The following is a 23,621-nucleotide window of genomic DNA, read 5'->3' as shown; positions in this document are numbered from 1 at the left end:
CTAGAAGAGATCACCTTGCAGAGTGTTCAGCTACAAACTAGTGACCTTGTAGAGACATCAGCTAGAAGAAATTGCCTTGTAGAGAGTTCAGCTACAAAGAAACCATTCTTTAAAGAGTTCAGCTGCAAACAAATCACCTGTACAGAATTCAGCTACAAACAAATCACCCTGTAGAAAGATCAGCTAGAAAAAGCTACATTGTAGAGAGTTCAGTTACAAAGAAACCACCATGTAGAGAATTCAGAGAGTTCAGCTTCAAACAAATTACCTGCAGAGAGTTCAGCTACAAACAAATCTCCCTGTAGAGAGATTAGCTAGAAGAAGTTACCTTGTAGAGAGTTCAGCTACAAAGAAACCATCATGTAGAGAGTTCAGCTACAAACAAATCACCATGTAGAGAGATTTTCAGCTACAAACAAATCTCCCTGTAGAGAGATCAGCTAGAAGAAGTTACCTTGTAGAGAGTTCAGCTACAAACATATCACCCTGTAGAAAGATCAGCTAGAAGTCACCTTGTAGAAAGTTCAGTTACAAAGAAACCACCATGTAGAGAGTTCAGCTACAAACTAGTAACCTTGTAGAGACATCAGCTAGAAAAGTTACCTTGTAGGGAGTTCAGCTACAAAGAAACCATTCTGTAAAGAGCTCAGCTGCAAACAAATCACCTGTACAGAATTCAGCTACAAACAAATCACCCTGTAGAGAGATCAGCTAGAAGAAATTACCTTGTAGATAGTTCAGCTAAAAACAAATCTCCCTGTAGAGAGATCAGCTAGAAGAAATTACCTTGTAGAGAGTTCAGCTACAAAGAAACCATTCTGTAAAAAGCTCAGCTGCAAACAAATCACTTGTACAGAATTCAGCTACAAATAAATCACTCTGTAGAGAGATCAGCTAGAAGAAATTACCTTGTAGATAGTTCAGCTAAAAACAAATCTCCCTGTAGAGAGATCAGCTAGAAGAAATTACCTTGTAGAGAGTTCAGCTACAAAGAAACCACCATGTAGAGAGTTCAGCTGCAAAGAAATCACCCTGTAGAAAATTCTGCAAGAAACAAATTGCCCTGTAGAAAGATCAGTTAGAAGAAGTTACCTTTTAGAAAGTTCAGCTACAAAGCAACCATTCGTAAAGAGCTTAGCTGCAAACAAATCACCTGTACAGAATTCAGCTACAAACACATCACCTGTAGAGAGATCAGCTAGAATAAATTACCTTGTAGATCGTTCAGCTACAAACAATTCACCCTGTAGAGAGCTTGTAGAGTGTTCAGTTACAAAGAAACCACCATGGAGATTTCTGTAATCAAATTATGTATTATATATATATAATTTGTACATTTACTGATAAAATACTTAAAGTACATCTACTTCATCTTTCCTTCTTCCTGTAGTGAAGAAAAAAAAGCATAGGTTAAAAAAGTCCCAAAGCTGGCCATAGGCCGGCTTTGGGGTATACAACTACAAAAAGAAATGAAATCTAATCCAAAACAGCCAAGCTGTAAAAAAAGTGTGCGGCCCTCAGAAAGGCTATGGTGAAAAAAGATGTGAAATCCAAGGTGGCGGCCAAGAAATGGCTGTGATGGTAGGTTAATGGTGAAAATTTTAATAATGGCAATTCAGGTGAATTTTGTGCCAAGACCAAGTGGCAAAAAAATTCACCTGAATTGTCGTTATTAAAATTTTTACCATTAACCTACCATCACAGTTAACCTACCATCACAGCCATTTCTTGGCCGCCACCTTGGATTTCACATCTTTTTTCACCATAGCCTTTCTGAGGGCCGCACACTTTTTTTACAGCTTGGCTGTTTTGGATTAGATAATCTTTGTATAACTGTTATGTACAGTGTATATAGCTTGTGTGCATGTATGCGCATTTGTTTTACATATCAGTTATATAAATCATGTACACCTGTTATTTTATGCTTTACAGCAGCAATTACCTTAGAAGACATTCGTTCTTGGGATGCAGAAGTTAAAGAGAATATCTGCAGTCAACCATGCGAGCTATTGAAACAATTAGCATATTATGGTTATTTAATTATGCATTAGCTATTCATGAAAATTCACCTACCTGGCAAGAGCAGTACATCTGTCATCTCGAGACAGCAGATAAAATAAAGTATTACAGAGAATAATCTTTGTCAAAAATCTGCATTCACATGTGCATTTTAGAGATGCAATGCAGTCTATGGATTGCGACACACCTAATGCTGGAATGCTTTTGTTAATATCCAACCTAAAAAAGTTAGCAAATAAATTTTATGCAATATAAACACAACTAATCCACCAATAGTAAATGAAATAGGCTATTGGTAACATGTGGAATTCTGGAGCAGAATTCCACACGTGTCAACTTCATCACGTGATTCATATAAACAATATAATCAAGTCTTAGCATGATGCATTGGCAGAGTGAATACGTTAGTATCTATTCATTCTAGTATATTACATTACAGTGAAACAGTGTCCTGTTAAAAGCGGATGACAACAGCAAAGCAGAGGACCTCACAGCAGATGACCAGACAGGAAACTGGTGTAATTGTTACGCTATTCTAGTCATGATGTGTTTACTATCTGAAAGTGTAAGTGCACCTTTGATGAAATCCTGGCTAAACTGCTATGTGCCACAGCCATTGAGAAATCCAGTGAATCCATGATAGCTAGCAAGAATGGCACACTGTAGCTAGCTAGTTAGCTATGTTCTACTATGCCACTCATCACTGAATTGTTGATGCCCAGTATGTGTGATGAATCTGTGACAGCATTGCGAGACTTTTAATGGGCTAATGTATTGCTTACTGTACCAACTGGCTCTGGCTCAATCATACCGCGTGAGCCACTATGCCAGGTGAGCAGGCTAAGTGTAGTGCATTTGCATGGTGTTAGCTAAATGTACCGCGTGACTGTGATAACAGTACTTCTAAACCTGCAGCACAACTATCTAAGCATGGCCCGATTTAGATTATCACATGCAGGCAATTTAGCTACATACCTGCATACTTGGATTCATCCTTAGCAAAAACCATCTTTCCCTTGCTTCAGATGTCATTTTCAACCTTAAACTTTGTTTAATCTTTGATTCCATACAAGCTTTTGTAGATATGTATTCTTGGAAATTTTTCGCCTGTAATAGAATTTTAAAATTCTCAAGTTAACAGGAATAAGAAAAACTATAAATACCTCCCACACAATTATAAATTTGCTAGTATTGTAGAGCCATTCCATATTAGAAAATGTATGTCTTATTTAACTCAGGCACACAGATTTGTGATATACGTATATTGAGTAGTGGGTCCCAGCTCGAATCTATAGTGGTAGATCAAGTATATTATAGCTATAGTGATATCTACTGGGTTGCAGACTTAGTGCTATAAGAATAGGTCAAGCAGTGATATCTTCTGGTTTCCAGCAGTTGTAGGTAAACTATATAGATATACATGTATCTACAGGTTCAAAAATTCAATGATAGATCAAGCACTAAATGATAAATCTAGGCAAAGACAAAAGTACCAAATGATAAATCTAGGCAATGACAAAAGTTGACCATCCTAGATGGTTCAGCATGGCAGATACATTATTAGTCCAAATGTAGTCATGCCAAACCCAGTGAACAGCCCTCCTTTGGACCTTAAGCTTTGCCCTCTAATGATTGCATCTCCTTGACCATGTATAATCCCCAAGCACTACTATAGTATTCCCACACCAAAGACGAGTACACTAACACAGCATAATTTATACACAAATACTGACTGTATTTTTCCGTCAATGTTTAGGTGTTGGAACTAATAGTCCAAAAATTCTACCTTGGCTCAAATGAAAACAGACCACAGCCCCCAATAATGAATAACATTAGAGCCATTCATAGATTTGGGGTTCGTTTCGTCTCGTTATAGGGAGTTGTTTAAAATAGTTGTTCCAATACTGAATAAAGACGGGGTTAGAATAGGTAGTATTTGAACACTATTTTTGCTGTGTAAGATTGGTTGTACCAGATTTCTATATATAACATTCTATAAGATTGTGCTTAACATAATTGATTCTTTTGGTAAAATTAATGTTACTGTATGTACATGTCAGTATTTATTATGTGTATAATGTTTTGTGTAATGCCAATATACGTAAGTGTGCTAGTTAACATTAGATAGGTCTCAACTGATGTGTTGATAGGTGCACATGGATGGAAATAATTGACCTGCTATATACATAATAGGGATACACAATTGGCCAGGTTTGACCAGAAAAGCATAGCTTTGAGGTCAGATTGTAGGAGACAGTGGTCTTCATCAGGTCTAATTACTCTATGACACACAGTCGTCAGCGAACAATCTTATAATTATTGACAATGAAATATCACCTATATGCCAATGATATAGAGTAAGATCATTATAGCAGTCCATAAGTCAGGCATAAAAACTTTGGCTGTCAGTGGTGAATAGTTAAAGTTTGAAAAGGTATGCATCCCAATAGTTGGAAAATGTATAGCAATGATATACTGTATAGCTTGTGATTTTTATGGCACACCCAAAATTTCACCAAGATTCACATACATAAGCACTTTTTAAGTATAATTTACATCCTAATCCATTGACAGTAATGTAACCATGGCAACAAAATGTACTTCTGTTGTCCGTCAGAGTATTCACCTAGTGACTCGATAGTGATTCTTTAAAGAACCACAATGTAGCTAGCCATATACAGTCCAACATAAAATTTCTCTTCTGTGATTTGATGTACATATCAGTCTTGTCAATATGTTTAGTAGGCAAAATATTAACAAACTGCTCAATTGTCAACTACTTCGTGCTATGACAATGGAGAACTATCAGCTTATTGGATGTTATACATTGACCTGGTTAAGACTGTAACTCTTGAACTGGGATTTATATCTTGATGCTGCAAGAAGTTTATATTCCATAGTGTTTTGCATATGGCAAGGTCAGTTATGCCAGATACTTCATTGCGTATTACACTGAATATTTTAGCTCTGCCAGAGAGTAACTCTGAGTAATTGCCATCATGACTCTTTGAGACCGCTGAGTTAGCCAAGTACCACCCAACTGAGAATTGTAAAATTCCTATTTCTTTACTGGGGAACTGTATCAAAAGCCTTAGAGAAGTCAAGCACGATTAAGTCAATTTGATGGTAATAGTCTAGTGCCTGTTGAATCTCCTCAACTAGAGAGCTATATATAAGTTGGGTTTGACAATTAAGAGTGACCACATCAAAAACCATACGGAAATTGACTGAAGGTGTTGTGCTGTTCGTGATAGTGATGTAGGACTTTTTCCATTACTATATACCTTAATTATTGCCACTAAGGTGAACTTGGCAGTGCTGTCAACTATTGCCATAGCTGGCACAAGTTGTTTTGACAATTAACCATTCAAGACAGCTCATAACAGGTTACAGTGTATCTCATAACAGGTTACAGTGTATCTTGTACACTATTATGTAAAAATTGTATACTCATACTATCACTTAGTAATGATGAAATGTTATGCTCATAAAATGAAATATAGTTAATATCATACAATTATATAATCACTCCGCCCCATCAGAATCCTCATCCGGACTATCAGGGTACTCAATCACAAGTTTCTTCTCCACTACATAAAAAAATATAGTGTAGAAACAGCACAGAACATTGCTTACATGGAAGCAAATCTAGCTAGAAACTGCTCTCATGGTGGCATTTAACTTATTGCTTTTATACAACACCACATTAAGATTACCATGAAGCTTCAAATTGTTCTTGTTCTGGATTATCGCTTCCATGGTAGGAACACCATAGCTACCAAGTCTTTTTTAAATAACTCCAGGTGGTAAGCCCTTCATCCTAATTCCATATTCCTGAATCCTTTTATATGGCATTCTCGCTTCAGGATTGTGGACATGTTGAGCTACCACAACACAAACCACATAATAACATGTATGTAACAAAACTAATTTGCATATATGGCATATTACTGTATTATATCCTTCCTAATTGGGTAGTCATATATGATACCGTATGGAGGGAAACTTTGGCGCTGCTAAAATTTGGCAAATTTGAAAAATGATTATGAATTTGCAAATTTTTCCCCATCCAAATACTTTGCTGGTGAAAAAAATACAAACCAAGCCTCCAACTAGTCAATTTTCTACTCAATAATGGCTACTGGGCTAGGCATCATGCTACAGCCAAGCCTGCCTCAACTACCTCACTAAGTAGCTAGCTACTGTACACATGGTATCCAAAAACCTCATAGCGTGACAAATAGCATATCAAGTGCAATATTCACTATTCCAGTCTAAATGGTAGACCAACTAACTTTTAGTTGATACCGATGATAGCTGATTTCAGATGCTGAAGAGGCCAAGGAAGGGGCATGGCATCAGGCAAAGTGATTAGCAATCTAATTAATTAAATAGGGCATTTATTTTGTCAACAGGAACATTATGCTTAATTCGTAAAGTTTCCCTACACATGGTATTACAAACCATTAGTTCCATACCATGTAGGTCATTAAATGTCTTTCTGACTTCTTGGCGAAGTTGTTTTTTTCTTTCATCACTGCATCCACTAGAACTAGGTTGTGATCTAGTCTCTTTATAGGCAGAAGGTGGTGGTGCTATGAAGAGTAGTTTAGAGATACTTTAAGGTGACTTTTAGCAGTTTTGTTTTTTTCGCTAAATTTAGTACACACTAAACCTGTGGTTAGTTAATTACATCAATTCACAAATTCATAAAATCACCAGATTTTGTATGCAGTAATTTCGCCTATATACAAAATCGCTAACTTTAGTGCATCGCTAAATTTAGTCACCTTAAGGTACATAATCATAGTACTGTTTAGTAGGAATCCTCCTGAAAATGACACATGCCCCCCAAAAATGACACTTATCAAAAAATGCAAAAGGGGTCTACTTCACTGTATCGTATGACAGCCTGACCACAGTCGCAATGCTAGAGGCTAAACAATACAACACACGGCAATCCTGATATGCCGCCACAAAAACAAACTCACTGGTGGCATTTGAGACAATATAAATAGTGGTCTAGACTGTAACAAACCCTAGCGTAATAATGGAAGGGGTCAGCAGGAAAACAAGGACATGTGCCATTTTAGATTTTTTCATCTCTTAAAAGTGAAATGCCTCATTTACAGCATGTTAATGTTGTTAGTTATTATAAGTATCAAATTCTTTTGAAACACCAGGTGCCATGCAGCTAGGTAACTCATCTGGAATTAACCATAGATCTAGACCGTATATGCTACTATGAATTAGACAAACCAACTATGTATTACTATTAATATAAACCAATAGGATTTTTGGTTGTTTTTGGTTGTGCAATAATATTACAATGTAATTCTCGTATTTCATAACTCATGAAATTTTTGTAATTCGTTCAATTATGTTTAGGTACACTCACACACACACGCACACGCACGCACGCACGCACACACACACACACACACACTTTTATGAAAACAATTTCAGTTAACCAATTTCAGTAAACCACCCATAAAACAATTTCAGTAAACCACACATCCATAACTGGTTTCATAAGTTATTTCATTTTAATTAATTAATACATTTCAACTATGGTACGAAATGCTATTTAATTGCCCACCACATGGTCACCTAATTTTTTTCAAAAGCAGTGTTGGGAAAGTTACTTTGTCAATGTAATGTATTACATATTACTCTTTACTTTTGGGCAATTTAATAAGTTACAGTTACATATTACTCCAAATGAAAAGTAACTTAACATATTACATTAAACTTTAGCTCTAACCATTAAACTTTTGCTCTAACCATACACCTTTCCTTTACACCTTGCATGTTAGGTATTGAGCTAGCATATAGTAAACACTCCTGTAAATAATAGCTACTGGCTTCTTGCACCTGTGTATTATTTTTACCACTTCAGCCATACCTAAACATTGCTGGCAAATCACATGACCAATTGTCTGAGGTGTGAACTAATATGGATAATTTTAGTATAGGATCAGGACAGTAGATTATTGCAGCTACTAAGCTGTTGAGTAACACTAATTGGTTAGTAATGGACCTGGTAATATGTTATGAATATCGTTACACGTCGCTAACGAACTGTAATAGTAACGTGTTATGTAATAACACGTACCTTCGTTACTAATATAATGAACGATGGGTTCCTTGAAAGTAACTTAAGTTATATTACTAGACTATGAATATTACTTGAAATCACAAAATGCAATAACTATTACGTAACGCGTTACTTTTGTAATGCGTTATTCCCAACACTGTTCAAAAGGCACTTGTCCCCTTTGCCGCTAACCCCTATAAAAATTAAGTAGGGATCCATGATAGCAATACTAACTAGAAAAATAAGTATATCATTGTATTTCAACTGCTGAACTCGTGGCCCACTTTTACATTCAACAAAACAATTGTTAATTCTGGCTTGCCAATGTAGGGATTTTCCCACAGAGCTCTGATATACACGTTTCACTAGTCTTATAAATTTTTATTGCTTGCATGCATGAATGGCTATTTTATCAATCAATAAATGCAATCCGATCTGTGAAAAAGGGTTTCCAATTGCATGTACCTGGCTACCTGTAACTTGACTTGTGAATGTGGTATCACTGTTGTCCTCTTATACCCTTAACATAGCACTATAGTTTGGTGTAATATGAAGAGAACAAGTTGAAAACATGAGGAGTTATGATTAGTCAAACTTGACAATTTGGAAGGGCTATATTGCAGACCACATCACAAATACACTCATTACAATAAATAGAAGTGATCACAGCACAAGGATTTAAATTGTATAGCTGTAGCATAACCCTAGTTGTAAGAATTTTTGTATGTGAATGAAATATTATTTATATAATAATTATAATGAACACAAATGTATACAACTATAGATGATGACATCTGCTCCATAAGTATCACAGTACCACTCACTGACAGTATGTAAATAATAACTACAGCCATATGCTGATATATGTTATGTGTATGTTCGATTTTGTTTAGCACACCTGAAAGATATCCCATAAATGAATATGGGATATGGGATCCTTGATCAATTACAAATTGCCTGCCTCTCAAGCTCCCACCAGCAAAATGTGTGTCTTTGTGGATTGCAATGTACATTACTTCCAGACCATCTACTTGATTGGCCTTTTCACACTGTGGCAAATAATTCATCAAACACCCCAGGCGTCTCACAATATCAAACATGTGATGGATAAGTTTTTGCGCTTCTTTATTTTGGTCCACCATAATTTCACCCTTGTTGATTGCTGCAGCTTCCGCCTTATACTTTGCCTGCTCTTCCTTCCTCTGACATCTCCCTCCATTTTATACCTGACTGATGGTTTTTATCAGCCCAACTCTGACACTGGTTAGACTCTAAATGATAAACAAAGTTACATTTAATATCTATCTAACACCAGGTGCCCATTTATACAGTACGAGATGATACACAGTGCAAAACTTTCCTAAAACTGAACAATATAATTATACGTACTGTAACAGGGAAAGACCTGATCACGTGAAACTTCAAAGGCACTGCTGGTTGCATATAGGGCATATACACCCCCATCCCACAGGTGAGTATATATACCTGGATGTCGATTACGGGCTGATAGCCCGACGTGGGTGGGCGAATGACGCCCACACTAGCATGACTAATCACCCAGATGACTCGGGCTAATAGCCTTTGTCACGCTAGGTGATCAAATGGAAAATCAATTATTTTTGCTGTTCTTCCTCTTCTGTTTGATAAACTATTCGGTATGTGTTGTTTAATTCAAATATTTGATTGTTGTATATGTGTACCTTCTGTTTGTGATATTAGGTGTATCAAATTCTATAGTAGTGGTAGTTACTCCACTAATATCATTGATGCTTGACCAAAAGGAGAAATTCACTCAGAAAGGGCTCACTGTAGAGTTTGTTGGTAAGGCACAAAAGGATGAAGAAGCTGTGTTATCAGTGTTGAATGGAAGAGTTCATTTAGTGTACATCAGCCCAGAAAGTTTGTTGGGCAATGCTCGTTTCCGTGCAATGATGCTATCAGATTGTTACCAGAAAAGACTAAGAGCATTAGTTGATGACGAGGCACACTGTGTTAAGCTTTGGTTAGTTAAGTGTTGCATGCCACGTGCACACTAACTACACTTGCAATCACTGTGTGTTTCACTTGCAGGGGGGATGACTTTCGTGTGTTGTTTGCTGAGATTGGAGATATCAGAGGTCTTCTTCCAAAGAGTGTTAAAATATTAGCCCTTACAGCTACTGCAACAAGAGACTTTAGATTGTGTTACAAGCCGACTCTCTTTGGAAGACCCTGTTATAGTAGGGCTGCCACCCAATAGATCAAACCTTAAGTACACCAAAAACCATCTTGTTTTGTCGTTCATTGCCACACTGTGCCAGTTTTTTTGATACTATGAAAAGATTGCTAGGAAAGGATTTGACCGAGCCTTCTGGAACTAAGCCCACAATGGGGATTTGTTTAGTAGATGTATTCACATCTGTCTCAAAGAGTGATATGCAGGAGTTGCTGTTGAAGGAGTTTAGCAAAACAAACAGTGTGTTACGATTGCTGATAGCCACGACCGCATTTGGTTTGGGAGTAGACTGCCAAGATATTGATCGGGTTATCAATTATGGATCACCCCGAACCCTAGAAGCCCAGAAAGATAGGCAAAAAGGTTACTTCTGCTATGAAGGAATATGAAGATAATATTCAACAGTGCCGTAGGAGTAAATTGTTTTCATAATTTTTTGTTTTCCTCAGAGCATGACATTCAATTAATTAATGCATGTAGATGTTGTGATCTATGTGCACGCTTGTGTTTGTGTGATAAATGTTGACAAAACAACATAATTTAATTTTATTGTACATAATAATTACAAGCAAATCAATATCACAATACTTATGCATTATGTGGGGTAATTAATAATCCCTTTCTTTTACCCAACTTATAATTTTTGACCAGTTAATAGACTGCAGCAGTGGCTGGTGATCCACAGAAAACTTTGTGCTGTCTCCTTTCTTTACATTTGAACACCTCTTCTACCACAAATTGTTCTTGGATCTTCAAAATGTCCTTTTTGTTTGAAGGAACAGTATGGTAATTCTTTCAATGTATCAGATCGGTTTCCTCTCTAAACCTTGAACAGGCCTGTTCAATAGTTCCTAAAGTTTTAGAATTACGCTGTACAGCATTTGGTGAAATGTTTGATCCAAGATTCTGCATCATTATCTTTAATCATTTATTTAAATGTTCCATATGCAAGTCTACAGGAATATTTTTGCCAATTCGTCCTGTGGTATTAACAGTTCGACTCCACTTTATTTCTGAGACTTGCCTTGGAGACAACAAAATAGTCTGAGCTAGCAAATTTATGGCTTCATTAGCATAATTTTAATGCTTTTCCCGCCGAAAAATGGCTGCCATGAATTTCCAATAACAAATAATCCTGTCTCCATCACCCTCCCTGATAGCATCATGAAATGCATGCCAGAACAAAGCTGTACTAAGAAAGTCAATAGCGTAAGAATGCACCGAGTCACTTTGGTTCTCCTCAGTATGGCTGGAATTGGCAGGTTGAGAACCGTTGTGCACAGGCTGAGAACAGCTGGAATCAGTGGGTTGAGAATGACTGGAATTTACAGGTTGAGTGTTGCTGATAGGCGTTCATCTTCATTAAATGAAGGTATTGCGATCTTCACAAACCTTTCTACTATCCGCTTAGCAACTTTGTCACAGGTCATGTTGGAACTGCTAGTACACTCCTTTGCTACTGCCAATATATGAGAATAAAGCACAACTTCAATGAAGTCATCAGTGGCTTTCATGTTTTTCTTTGGTTCCTTCCCCGGTTGACAACCTGCTTCAGTTGATAAAGTGTACCCTTGTCAGATACGGATTTAGTTGAATATTGCCTGTCCACCAAAACCTGAGGATCACATGCATAGCAATAAAATTAGCACAATACTATGATAGCTCTTACCGTGACAAGGCAGAGTCTAGCATGCCAGTCAGATACACACGCAACAAATCCTCCCAGTTGGTTTGGTTCAAAAACATGCAAACTACGCAATATAGCTGCACCTCGTACTCGAGCCACTGTCAACTGATTCCCAAACAAAAGTCGAGCAATAGGCTCTATATGGTGTTCAACTTCTCCGTCTTCCTGAACAGAAGTGTAGGGGAACATTGGCACATACATATTAAGCTCATCCAGTATCTCAGCCATCTCCTTCAGTTCTGTCTCATTCTTGGGTTGAATTCCTAGCGGTACCTATGTATTATAACTAGAGGTGGACCGATACCACTTTTTACCGATACTTCCGATACGAGTATTTGTACTGAAATTATTTGCCGATACCGGCCAAGTTTGGGCTCTCCATGGCCCTCAAATTACTCCAAATTGACTGAGAACACTATTGCATACTTACTGCTGCAGTGATATTCCAGCTGCAAATACTGAAATTGATTGTGTCCCACAACCACCAACTCAACATCTTATTAGAAGCTTATATGAGGAGCATGTCTGTGTTAGTCCATCAGAAGCTGCCAGTGTGGAACTTATGACCCGGAATCAATCAGAATGTAAGCTTTGGCACAATGAACGAAAGCTTCGCGTAACTTCATCAATTCTAAAAACTGTTTGTCACAGAAAACCTGACACTGCTGTGAAACCTTTCATTATTAATAAGCTGGTTCCCAAGCCTATAATTTCACTTGCCATCAAACATGGACAGCAGAATGAAGACGTTGCAATCAGGTCTTATGTTGAATATCAAAAAAGTAAGGGATACGATTTATCAGTGCATAAATGTGGCCTTTACATTGATCCAGCCATGCCTTGGTTAGCTGCATCTCCAGATGCTATAGTGAAGTTTGATCAGAATTAGACATGTTTGTTAGAGCAGGATGAGGAGGCGCAGATTGAAGGATGTTTAGAAGTGAAGTGTCCCTATTTGTGCTTAAAGAAGTGAAGACACAATCCAAAACCACGCCCACTTTTAGACGCCATTTTGAATGGGGCCAGTTAAAAAATGCCGCATAATTGTTGTGTTCCTAAGTGTCGGAAAAAAGGGTACAGGACCGTTACAATTGATGGAAAACTGGTAAAGTTGGATTGGATACGTCCAGTGATGAATCCAGTATGGAGCAATCCAATGAAGTCTCACAGACAACTAGTGATGGTCCTGGGCCTAGTTCTCGTAATACTCTGGAGTGTATGAGAGAACAAAGCGGTGGGCTAGAAGAAGCCAATGCTGAAGTTACAAGATTGAAGAAAAGATTAGATGAAATGAAGTTGGAAACAATTGAGCTAAGGAAGTGTGTTTCTAGAAAGAGGTTTAGTTTTGAATTGATCTGAGAGTCAGACAAAGATGTAAATAATTACACACTGGTTTACCATCTGCTGCTGTTTTTGATGCATTGCTAGACTACCTGAGTCCAGGTAGAAAGCGTTCTAATGTGGTATATCGAGCTACTGCTCAGAAGTGGACCAATGATGATGAAGCGCCTGGGGAGGCAGAATGGAGAGAGAGGAAGCACACCAGGGAGACCAGCCAGCCTAAGCCAAGAAGATAAATTGTTTTTGATGTTAGTAAGGCTGTGTCTTAATTTGAAGGAGTATGACCTTGCCCATCGTTTTGAAGTATCGCAATCTTCAGTCTCCAGGATTTTTTCTACTTGGATTAATTATTGTTACTTACGCTTAGGAACTGACTTTAATTTCATCAGCACGTAATGAATCAATTGTTTCAAAAGCCCCACAGTATGACTGCACATTCCAGAGCTTCCAGCAACTCAGGAACAAAATGCTTTAGCAACTTGGTATGGAGGTCTACTAGAAATAGCCACTTTCAACTTGTGCATTAAGTCATTCTTCTTTTGACTCCGGTAGCATCAGGCTTGGACATACACAAGATCATTCTTGCAACAGAAATGAACATGCCTTCCTGGAATGTAAGACTCCATGAAATACTGGTGTCCTCGTTGTAACGTAGAGTAATTGACATTACAATAATCTTCACTCTTTTTCAACTGCTTGCCAGATGATTGTAGATGTGAAATTATTAAATCTTCTGTTAAGAGTGATGGTAAAACACCCTCTATTTGCTGAGTGTACGGACCTTTGGCCATTCCATCTGTTCTTGAATCTCGTCCTGAATGTTGACATCATTTGAAGCTATTCCATCCACTCCAGGATTGTTTAAAGCCTTCCTCTGTGTGTACAGCTTCTCAGGGTCTGGGTCTACTATTCTTTTGTCCCAGCCATTAGATATGTATGCCTCCACCCTGCACACACAAAAAGCTAAATATGAACATGTTGCTCAGTGCTGAATGATCTGTATACATACACAAGCAGTCTAAATGACCAGTAGCTGATACATCCACTGAGCAGCAGGCTAATTTAACAAGCGCTACAAACCACAGTATCTATGTTTCAGCTGAAAACTGCACCTTAACACGCTAAACTACAACTCAACAAGTCTCGTAACAAGTTAAACTACCACATAACACTACTAAACAAGGTTTAGTCAAGCCATAGACAAGCCATAGACAAGCCATAAAACGGCCTTTCATTGTGATTATTATACCAAATCACTTACTGTTGAACACAATCGGTACGTAGTTTTGGATTGTGTCTATTGTTGAGGCTTCATCTTTTTGCTTGTGTAATAGTGATAGCAAGCTACACTTGAAGAAGAATCATCCATACTTTTATCAAGTTCAAGCACAACTTTATGTTACACATCTCCCATGGTGTGACTGTTGTATGGAGTCCTAATAAAGAAATCCACGTAGAGAGGATTTATTACAACCAGGATTTTATTATGCAAGCTGTTGCGAAAGCTAGAACTTTCTATTTTGATGTGTTTTTGCCATCTATTGTTCCCTGTATGCTGATCCGTACTAGCAACTCTCATAATGAATATACAAATTGTCATATCAATAAGAATGTTGAAGAGAGACACATTCAATTGTACAGAAACTCCACCAACTATACAAACCCACATGCTTCAACTAGTTTACGGTCAGATATGGATCCCTCGTATGCCTCTGATACAAATGATATGACACCACTTGGAGTTATACCAATCAAAACTTTAACAGCATTTCTGTTTTTGTACGATGAAAATGTTGACGATTGTGACACAAGTGATGATGGACGGCCAATAAAAAATTCGGTGGCATCAATGATGATTCTGGTGTTGGGGTAATCCTTCTTGAATGCCTCAGGCATATATTTTCTAACTAAAGCCTATGAAGGAAATGTTTCAATTGACTTGAAACTGTGGTACATCAAGTTAATCCACGTACACGTAATTCTTGAAACAGTTGATTGAGAGATATTAAATCTAAAAGCAAGGTCACGTTCAAGTAAGCCAAGGCGAAGTCTTACCAAGGTCATAAAAAGTTGTTCTTCCAGAGGAAGACTGCATGACACTCCAGCTTTTGTATCACCATAGTCACTAGCACTCCTGCATCCACTCCACTGTCGCATCACTGAGGCATCACGCTTTAAAAACTCTTCAAAATATACAGAAAGTGTAGAGTAACAAGGTAAACCAGTGTAACACTTTACCAGACTATCATCATGTTTAATTGAATCTAGCCGGAATAATGAATCTTTCAGCTTCCTTTCTGCCACAGCCAGCTTATTGACTGTATCTGATAAATTCTTCTTTGTTTCAGTTAGCTTCCTTTCAGTTTCCATCAACTTCTCCTCTGTCTCTACCAATTTCTTTTCAGATTCTGCCAGTTTCCTCTTAGTTTCTGTTAAAATTGACAGTTAACCCAGAAAGCTGGAGGTCATATTGCAAGGAGCTATATCGATCTTCCTTTCTAGCTCTAGCAGCAAGATGTTGCTGGGTATTAGTTGGTACTGTCAATTCGAACAAACAGATGGAATCATTAGAAACCAATACCAAGTCAGGCCTGCTGAGGGTGGAGGAAAGATTGATTGGGATGGTACTAGGGGGCTGGAACTAGCTAGATAACCTGGAAGGTCAGCGTAAAGTTTGAATGTTTCAGGTAAGTGCTGTTGGAGCCCATGAACAAGGACCTGTAAAACTGAATCATGTCTCCAGGTATACCTGCCTTGATCTAGAGCAGCAGGACAGCCAGTCAAAATATGGTTTGTTGTGGGTTGAGGAGCTTGACAAAGAGCACATCTAGGATCAGTAATGATGTTCCATCTGGCCAGGTTCATAGGAGTTGGTAGAGTGTCACAACCAGCACGTAGCAGGAAGGACAGCTGTTTTTCAGGGAGGCCATACATCAATCTCTTCCACAGAGGGCAAGCTTGCTCCAGAGTTGCAATATCCAAAAATTTATTTTGAACAGTTAATGGTTCCAGTTTTGATTTCCAATATTCAACGTGAGCAGAACGTAAGTTGTGGCGAGCATGGTTCTTGAAAGTTGCAGAGTGAATGTTGGCAACTGAAGCCTTAGCAGCAGATAAATAGTCAAGGACAGTGGAAGAGATATCGGATCTGTTAGCTAAAACAGAATGTCGCAGCTCTATAATCAGTGGATCAACTGACCGTTCAATAGCCAGAATGTATGAAAGCTTGGCTGATTGCTTCAGGTGTGGTAAAAAGGGGAGATCCAACACGTCCGGGTGGAAAACAGTTCCAGGAGTGCAATTTCTGGGGAGGTTCAACCAATTTTTCACAAATTTTAATATTGATGACTGTGCTGAAATAATAGAAGACACAGTAAGCCTCTCAACAGCTAAATGAAAATGTAGAACAGAAGACCCGACTATCCAGTAACAATGTCACGCCCATTCTTTATTCTGCGTGTTATTGATCAAGACCACGCCCCTTTTACATTAGACCACACACCTTCAAGTTGGTAGGCTCATTCGAGCTCAGATTCGAGATTCTCTAGTCTAATACTATGAACTGATCGAAACCACAATGACCACACCCCTTTTTGGGGAATGCACACATCTTTTGCAGGCTGACCCGAGATACTCTAATACAGCAGTCACCCTAATAGAACAGTCACATGTTTATAGCTAGCTGTATGCTTTATCAAAAAACTAAACAAACTAGTATATTAAATAGTATAAATTTAAAAATGAAGTAGGAATCCAAGTGATAAAAAGTAGTGAAACAAGAGATGAACAATGTAGCTATGACAGTATAGCTCAGTGGGAAATCCCTACTTTGGCATGGTATAACAATTATTTTGTGTTCAATGCCAAAGTAGGGATCTCCCACTGAGCTATACTGTAATAGCTACCATTGTTCATTTCTTGTTTCACTACTTTTTATCGCTTGGGTTCCTACTTCATTTTTAAACTGATAATTTTTAATATACTAGTAGCTTACGAGTCATCATACAGATGGTAGTACTGTATAGTAGGGGTTGGTAAGAAATCATATGGTTTTGGGGATTTTCACACCTTAAAAAATGGCCTTGCAATAAGTTTTACCCGAAAAACCACCTGAATGCATTAGTACTGTTATAATGATGCTGTACCTTGCATAAACGAAGCGAAAAGTTAAATATTTCGATTTTTAAATTCATCTACATTTCGCCTGCCTGCTGTAAGACCTGGTAACGCTAGGTGTACAGCTCCAAAAACATCAGACAGCCAAGGTAATGACGGCAGATTCACAAATCTGTTGTTCCGATTATGTTCTGTCCGCTGCACTATGCTGTTTACTTTCATCATTAATTCTTTGTTCTTGTCGAAGGATAATTAATAGTTGTGGTGCTTAATAGTTGCGGCGCACGCTACAACCCAAACACGTGATTTTAACAAAGTGTGAATACGTGTGTGTAAGATGAGGGTGAACGGGTGTATTACCCAAGGAGTTGTCCCTAGCATTTATTAATGCTGGATAGTCGTTTTATATAGTCTTAATTACCAGTTTAGCTTTTTTGTGAGGTAGCTAGCTAATAATGTCTTTGAGGGGCGGATCCACCTCAGGATCCAGACTTCTAAAAGCGAAGGTTCCATTCTTATAATGGTGGACTCTCCACTGAAGTTTTACTGTAAAATTATCAACATTTAGGCCATTAGAAATGCAGCTGAAGCCTTAAACAGTTGCTGTAATAGCTTTAAAATACAAAATGATAATTTTTTAAAGGCGCTTATTGCATATGAAGGTAATAGAGCTACTTTAAGTGATATTTATACTATGTGGAAAACAAAAAGAGTATAATATACCTAGCTAGCTAGACAAAAAGTTAACAAACTAGCTATGTAAAAAATTCTAAAGGAGGTAGGGGTTGATATAATATATAGTGAGTATACATGCTACAAAAAGTATTGAAACAAGTTTAAAATTTTTATAGCTGAAATGAGAAATGATCCAGCAGTAAAAAGCAAGGAAACAAGATTAGACAACTACTTGCTAAAATGAGACACACTTTAATCTCTACTTTTGGCTAACTTGATGGTTCATTTCAAGATGCTAGCCAAAAGTAGGCATTAAAGTGTGTCTCATTTTAGCAAGTAGTTGTCTAATCTTGTTTCCTTGCTTTTCACTGCTGGATCATTTCTCATTTCAGCTTTCCTCAAGTTGCTGGAGCAATTGATGGGACGCATGTTTCCATTTTAAAGCCAACTGAGTGCTCATCGGACTATTACAATCGGAAGGGCACTCTTCTCCCTGACTGGACAAGAACAATCAATGGTGTGAATGTACCATTAATTATCCTAGGTGACCCCGCCTATCCTTTAAAGCCTTGGATGATGAAGCCTTATCCTGATACAGGTCATCTAACAGCAGCCAAACGGCACTTCAACTACCGTCAAAGCAGAGCCAGGATGGTGGTGGAAAATGCTTTTGGGTGCTTGAAGGGGAGATGGCGATGCCTATTGAAGAGGATGGACTATTATGATATAGAACATGCCACAAATGCTGTGGCCTCCTGTGTCGTGTTACACAATATCTTTGAGCAATTAGGAGATCTATGCCGCCCTGGATGGGTTCATGGAACTGACACATCTAATAGTAGTACACCAATTCTTCCACCAGCTGCTGCAACACGAGCTGATAGTAATGCTAGTAACATACGTAATGCATTAAAGCAGTATGTATTTGAACATCAGTAAATCATGTATTATTACCACAAATTGTTTACATGAATACTAGTTGTCTTAACACAATTCATACAATACTACCAGATCATCAATTGGGGTCTAGTTCTGAATTAGCATCCACACTACCAGATTTGGGACAATAACTACTTGAGGAAAACGGTACACTATTATAGCTAGGCATAAAATCTTGGCCAGTAAATGTAGGATTACTATTAGGGCTGTAGTGTGGAAAACCTGGTGGGTAAGGTGACATGGGGCCTGGGGTTTGAGTCATCATCATACCACCCATTTGAGTCATAAAATTTGTAAACATTGACATCATCATCTGAGCATGGCGGTCTTCATGTTCCATTCGCTCTTTCTCTCTTCTGTCTTCAGACTCCAGCCATCTTTTCTCCCGTTCCTCGGCCCTCTTCTCTGCTTCTTCATCCATCTTCGCCATCTTTGACATCAAGTCATCCACATCACCTCTTCTTCGCTTCTTTCCTAAAATATAAAAAAGAGCTTAACACAAAACGAAAGAGCCACTAACCTCTTGTCTTTTCAAACTTTGACTGCTTATCTATAATTATTTAATAATCCATGGCATTCATTGCATATTAATAACACATGCCTTGATCATCTCCAGATTTTGTTTTTTCATTATTCTCATCTCCAGATTTCATTTTCATAATTCTCTGATGGTGATGTGTCATCGGTTGCTTCCACCATGTCATCAACTGTAGTTGTTGATCCTTCTGCTTGTTCAACCGATGACGAAGAGGCGCTAATATCCAATGGATTTGAGTCGTCAAGCTCTGTACATGTAGTAGATACATCAATGTATGCTATTAAAAATATAGAGTATACCTTCTTGCTCTCTAACACTGCTCCCTGAAGTGTTTTCAATGATTACAGTAGGGTTAGATGTTGCTCGTACCACTAGTATAGCATCAAGCTCTTCAAAGAATGGGCATGTTTTCCTATTGTTGCCCGTCCCACGATTATTGTCCTTTACCTAGGATAAACGAGCCTTACTTTACTGAGTTAGCTAAGTGCCTTTTACCTTATTGTACTTGGCCTTGAGATTCTTTACCTTCGTGCGGCACTGTTTATAGTCAAAATCGTATCCCTTCTCTTTCATGGCTGCTGCTATTTTCTCGAAGATGGTTTTGTTTCTGCTCCCTCCATCGAGGTGTTCCTGAATGTTTTGCTCTCCCCAGATAGCGATTAATGCTCACGTAGCGGCCACGCTCCATTCTGCTGCCATAACACATGTGTTGCACGACTTGGTAACCCAAGTTCACGTGACAAGGGGCGCCGTTAATCAAGAAGCGAATGCGCATTGGTCCAGCCAATTCATCCCACAAAGTGGATTGGCTTGAAGCCGGATTCAAAGTGGATTGAAGCTGATCCGGATTAGGTGTGAAAAGGTCGGATCGGGATTGAATCCGCATCCGCGTGCAGTGTGAAAAGGCCTTAAAACATTAGCGAAAAGAACTGACTAGCTCAGTCTCAACGGAAGCAAACCAGTCAAAGAAACCATACCAGGGAAGTGACACATGTGTTGAGTTTAAGTCTGTAATTAAGGGTGATAAGGAATGTAGTATTCAGTGCCAGTGGTGTCAGTCATGGGTGCACAGTAGGTGCTCCAAATTGATGGATGAGGTAATATTATATATAAATCTAGCATCAATCTTGTGTATTTTTGCATCACTAGTGCACCAAACCTCGATGAGACCCTTGAGTTTTTTGATGAAAACAAGGCCAAACCAGCAGCACAAATTCTGAAGGACAGTCTACCTAATAAACAGAACCAACTTGAAAACCAAATAGCAGTGGTTGAAACAAAACTGCTTGAGATTTAAGGAAGAACTGACCCTTCAATTGTCTAAATGCTGTATACACATAATGACAGTGCCCCTAAACCACCTGCACTTATAGCAAGCACAGTTACCACAGCATTCAATGAAGAAAGAGAAAGAATACAACTTAACTTGATTGTTCATAACCTTGTTGAATCCAATACAAATGAAGGAGTTCGTAAGACAGATGATATTAAGTATGTTACTGATATTTTTAAGTTTCTCGGGGCAAAGGCTAGTGTGACCAAAGCTATTAGATTAGGAAAAAAATCCAATAAACCTATGATGTATTTTTGAAATGCCGGTAAGAGTCAGTTAATTGGGAATTAGTTGCTATTGTCATGGACCTTGCCTTTCATTCAGGATAATGATGCAATATGGCTCAGGGCTCCTGAACGCATTTATTTTCCTAAAGAAGACGGTAAATTTGAGTTGCAGGAAGATATTTCTTATGGGACTTTGATCGTAGAGGTACCATCTGAACATATCGTGCTCGAGAATGCAGCACCACACTCTTCCGATCGTTATATATGGAGTGGAGCGCGAGCTACGAAAATACCAAGACCTGTACGTGAGACGGACAGTGATTCAGATGTGGATAATAATAGTGATGAGCATCAGGACGCCTCAGAAATTCTAAGAGAATTAAAGGATTTACGATTGCGCACAAGAGAGATGTATACTCACCTCGAGACTCAGCTGTCTACATTAATCAATAAAGTTGTACAACAGAAAGCACATCAGCAAGACTATAGTAGGTAGACTATTGCTTCATTACATAGATTATAGGGTGATCATGGCAAATCAGCATGCGTGTCAAAAATTATAGTTGGACTAGCTAGCATAACTCTGATGTATACATGACAAATTAATTATAAGAGCAAATTAAGGTAAGTATAGCTAGTCAATACTGGGAATGGATATCACTTTATAGTCTAAGGCATTATACCAGTAAAATATGGGAAGGGTACTGACATTAGCTCTAGAATTTGCATAGCATTCCAGAGGGATGATAAACTGTAATAATACTGTTATGGTATGTTTAGGGAGTCTGGGGGCATGCCCCCCATAAGAAGAATTTTGAAAAATTGGTGCTACAAGATTGAATCTAGTGGCACTTTTTGCAAAAAGTATTGTTTCAGGTACAACAAACATACAATGAATAATCCTTCCACTACATTGTATATGATGTATAGCTGCCAGTTTGGAAACCATGATGATATTCTATCTCGTGGTATACTCATGACATCACACAAGGTAATTATTGGAGGAGCTCTGCCCTCTCATCTGAAAGTTGGGGGGTTCCAGCTCCTCTGGCCCCCACTGTTGCAAAGTTTCAGTAGCAAAAACGTTTATTGCTGGCAGAGTTGGGAGTAACGCGCTACTTATGTAATGCGTTACGTAATATTATTACTTTTGTGGTAACAAAGTAAAAGTAATATAACGAAATACGCTATAAAAACAGGTAATATAACTCAAGTTACTTCACTTACAAATGTAACGCGTTACCTAAGTAATATAGTTACTGTAATGAGTCTAATATTACATAATATTATTACTACAAGTAACGAAGTTACTAATCTCGTTAGTTATCCTCTGAGTAATGCCTAGCCACAACGAAGTAACGAAGCTACTGAATGAAGCTTATTCACCAGCTTCTTAGTGATAACCAAGATTTGTACATTGTCCAACAACACAATCATGTCACGTGATAAGGTGGTAGTTTTACACGTGACAGCTTAAGGCTGTGGAAGAGTTCAGTCATCGCATGGATTGCACCCTCAATTCCTCCAGGGAGGCAAGCACACAGTTGTTGTGACTTGTACACAGTTGTTGTGACTTGTACACAGTTGTTGTGACTTGTACACTTAGCTACACTTTACATCAGCTACACCATACATGTTGACTAGTGCTCCTAGCTACACTTTGTACTTATATTATGCATGGTAACTGTCACTTGTTTATTGATCACTGGTATATAGTTGCAATAGATACACTTTACATCAGTGGCGAGTAGGTATAACATTGAGTTGGCCCTTTCCTATCTTGAATTTGTATATATAATGTGTAGATCCTCTACCCGTATGTAGTTTTTTATGCATACAGTCACTATACATCAGAAGTTATAATATTGTAGCTTCTAGCCAATAGGCTGTACTGACTCCTGCACATGTCATGTATTAGTTGTGCTGTTCTGCTAGCTGGTAATTTGTATGGCAATATCATTATGATCATTTATGATTGTTGACATTGTTCATAGCTACCTTACGTTTTATTTAAGGCTCAAACGAATAGTGGTAATTGCTGACCGAATAATTACTTCCTGTTGTACCGAATATCCGAGTATTCGTCTGTTCTTACTGTGTGTTAGTTTATAAAGCTAATTGAGTAATGTAGTGGTTAATTATAGCCAGACCAGGTATTAAATTTTTTGGTCATTTGTAATGCTGTACCATGTGTACACACACTTATTATGCTTATTCAGCAGCTGACATGGCAAGGACCAATAGCCACCAGTCTCCACCCATGAAGACATTTAGGAGTTAGAGAAGATGAAACTTGTACATTTACTGTATATTTGCTACATGAATATTTAGCAATGTATTACATAGAAAAATAGTATAATATTTATTACTGTCTACAACATTAACATGTACTACAAGTACAAGTAGCCAACTACTATCACAGTTTGCTAACTGT

General features: G+C 38.1%; 2 protein-coding genes and 1 long non-coding RNA gene across 3 annotated transcripts; 1 reads left to right on the top strand and 2 right to left on the bottom strand.

Moving 5' to 3' along the window:
* Positions 1-5,451: 5,451 nt before the first annotated feature.
* On the bottom strand, positions 5,452-6,621 carry LOC136243922 (uncharacterized). Its single transcript, XR_010695028.1, has 3 exons — positions 6,498-6,621; positions 5,736-5,903; positions 5,452-5,609 (listed from the first exon to the last, which is right to left on the bottom strand). It is a non-coding gene; the product is annotated as an uncharacterized lncRNA (long non-coding RNA).
* A 3,261-nt stretch (positions 6,622-9,882) lies between these two features.
* LOC136244070 (ATP-dependent DNA helicase RecQ-like) lies at positions 9,883-10,355 on the top strand. The gene is made up of 2 exons (XM_066035591.1): positions 9,883-10,118; positions 10,187-10,355. Exons 1-2 carry the CDS (start codon positions 9,883-9,885, stop codon positions 10,353-10,355), a joined length of 405 nt encoding a protein of 134 aa, XP_065891663.1.
* Positions 10,356-18,713: 8,358 nt separating this feature from the next.
* On the bottom strand, positions 18,714-20,200 carry LOC136244069 (uncharacterized). The gene is made up of 5 exons (XM_066035590.1): positions 20,123-20,200; positions 19,943-20,074; positions 19,691-19,874; positions 19,610-19,639; positions 18,714-19,563 (listed from the first exon to the last, which is right to left on the bottom strand). The coding sequence occupies exons 1-5, from the start codon at positions 20,198-20,200 to the stop codon at positions 19,166-19,168; spliced, it is 822 nt and encodes a 273-aa protein (XP_065891662.1). The 3' UTR covers positions 18,714-19,165.
* Between the last annotated feature and the right edge of the window lie 3,421 nt (positions 20,201-23,621).

This window comes from Dysidea avara, chromosome 14, assembly GCF_963678975.1.
Source record: "Dysidea avara chromosome 14, odDysAvar1.4, whole genome shotgun sequence".
In the NCBI taxonomy this organism is placed as follows: Eukaryota; Metazoa; Porifera; class Demospongiae; order Dictyoceratida; family Dysideidae; genus Dysidea; species Dysidea avara.
This window is presented reverse-complemented; position numbering and strand designations above follow the sequence as displayed.

Coding starts and splice junctions, on each gene's coding strand:
- LOC136244070 (XM_066035591.1), top strand. CDS start 9,883: ATGCTTGACCAAAAGGAGAAATTCACTCAGAAAGGGCTCACTGTAGAG. Junction 10,119..10,186: donor GCACACTGTGTTAAGCTTTG/GTTAGTTAAGTG, acceptor TTTCACTTGCAG/GGGGGATGACTTTCGTGTGT.
- LOC136244069 (XM_066035590.1), bottom strand. CDS start 20,200: ATGAAAGAGAAGGGATACGATTTTGACTATAAACAGTGCCGCACGAAG. Junction 20,075..20,122: donor TCAAGGCCAAGTACAATAAG/GTAAAAGGCACT, acceptor CGTTTATCCTAG/GTAAAGGACAATAATCGTGG. Junction 19,875..19,942: donor AAAACACTTCAGGGAGCAGT/GTTAGAGAGCAA, acceptor CTACATGTACAG/AGCTTGACGACTCAAATCCA.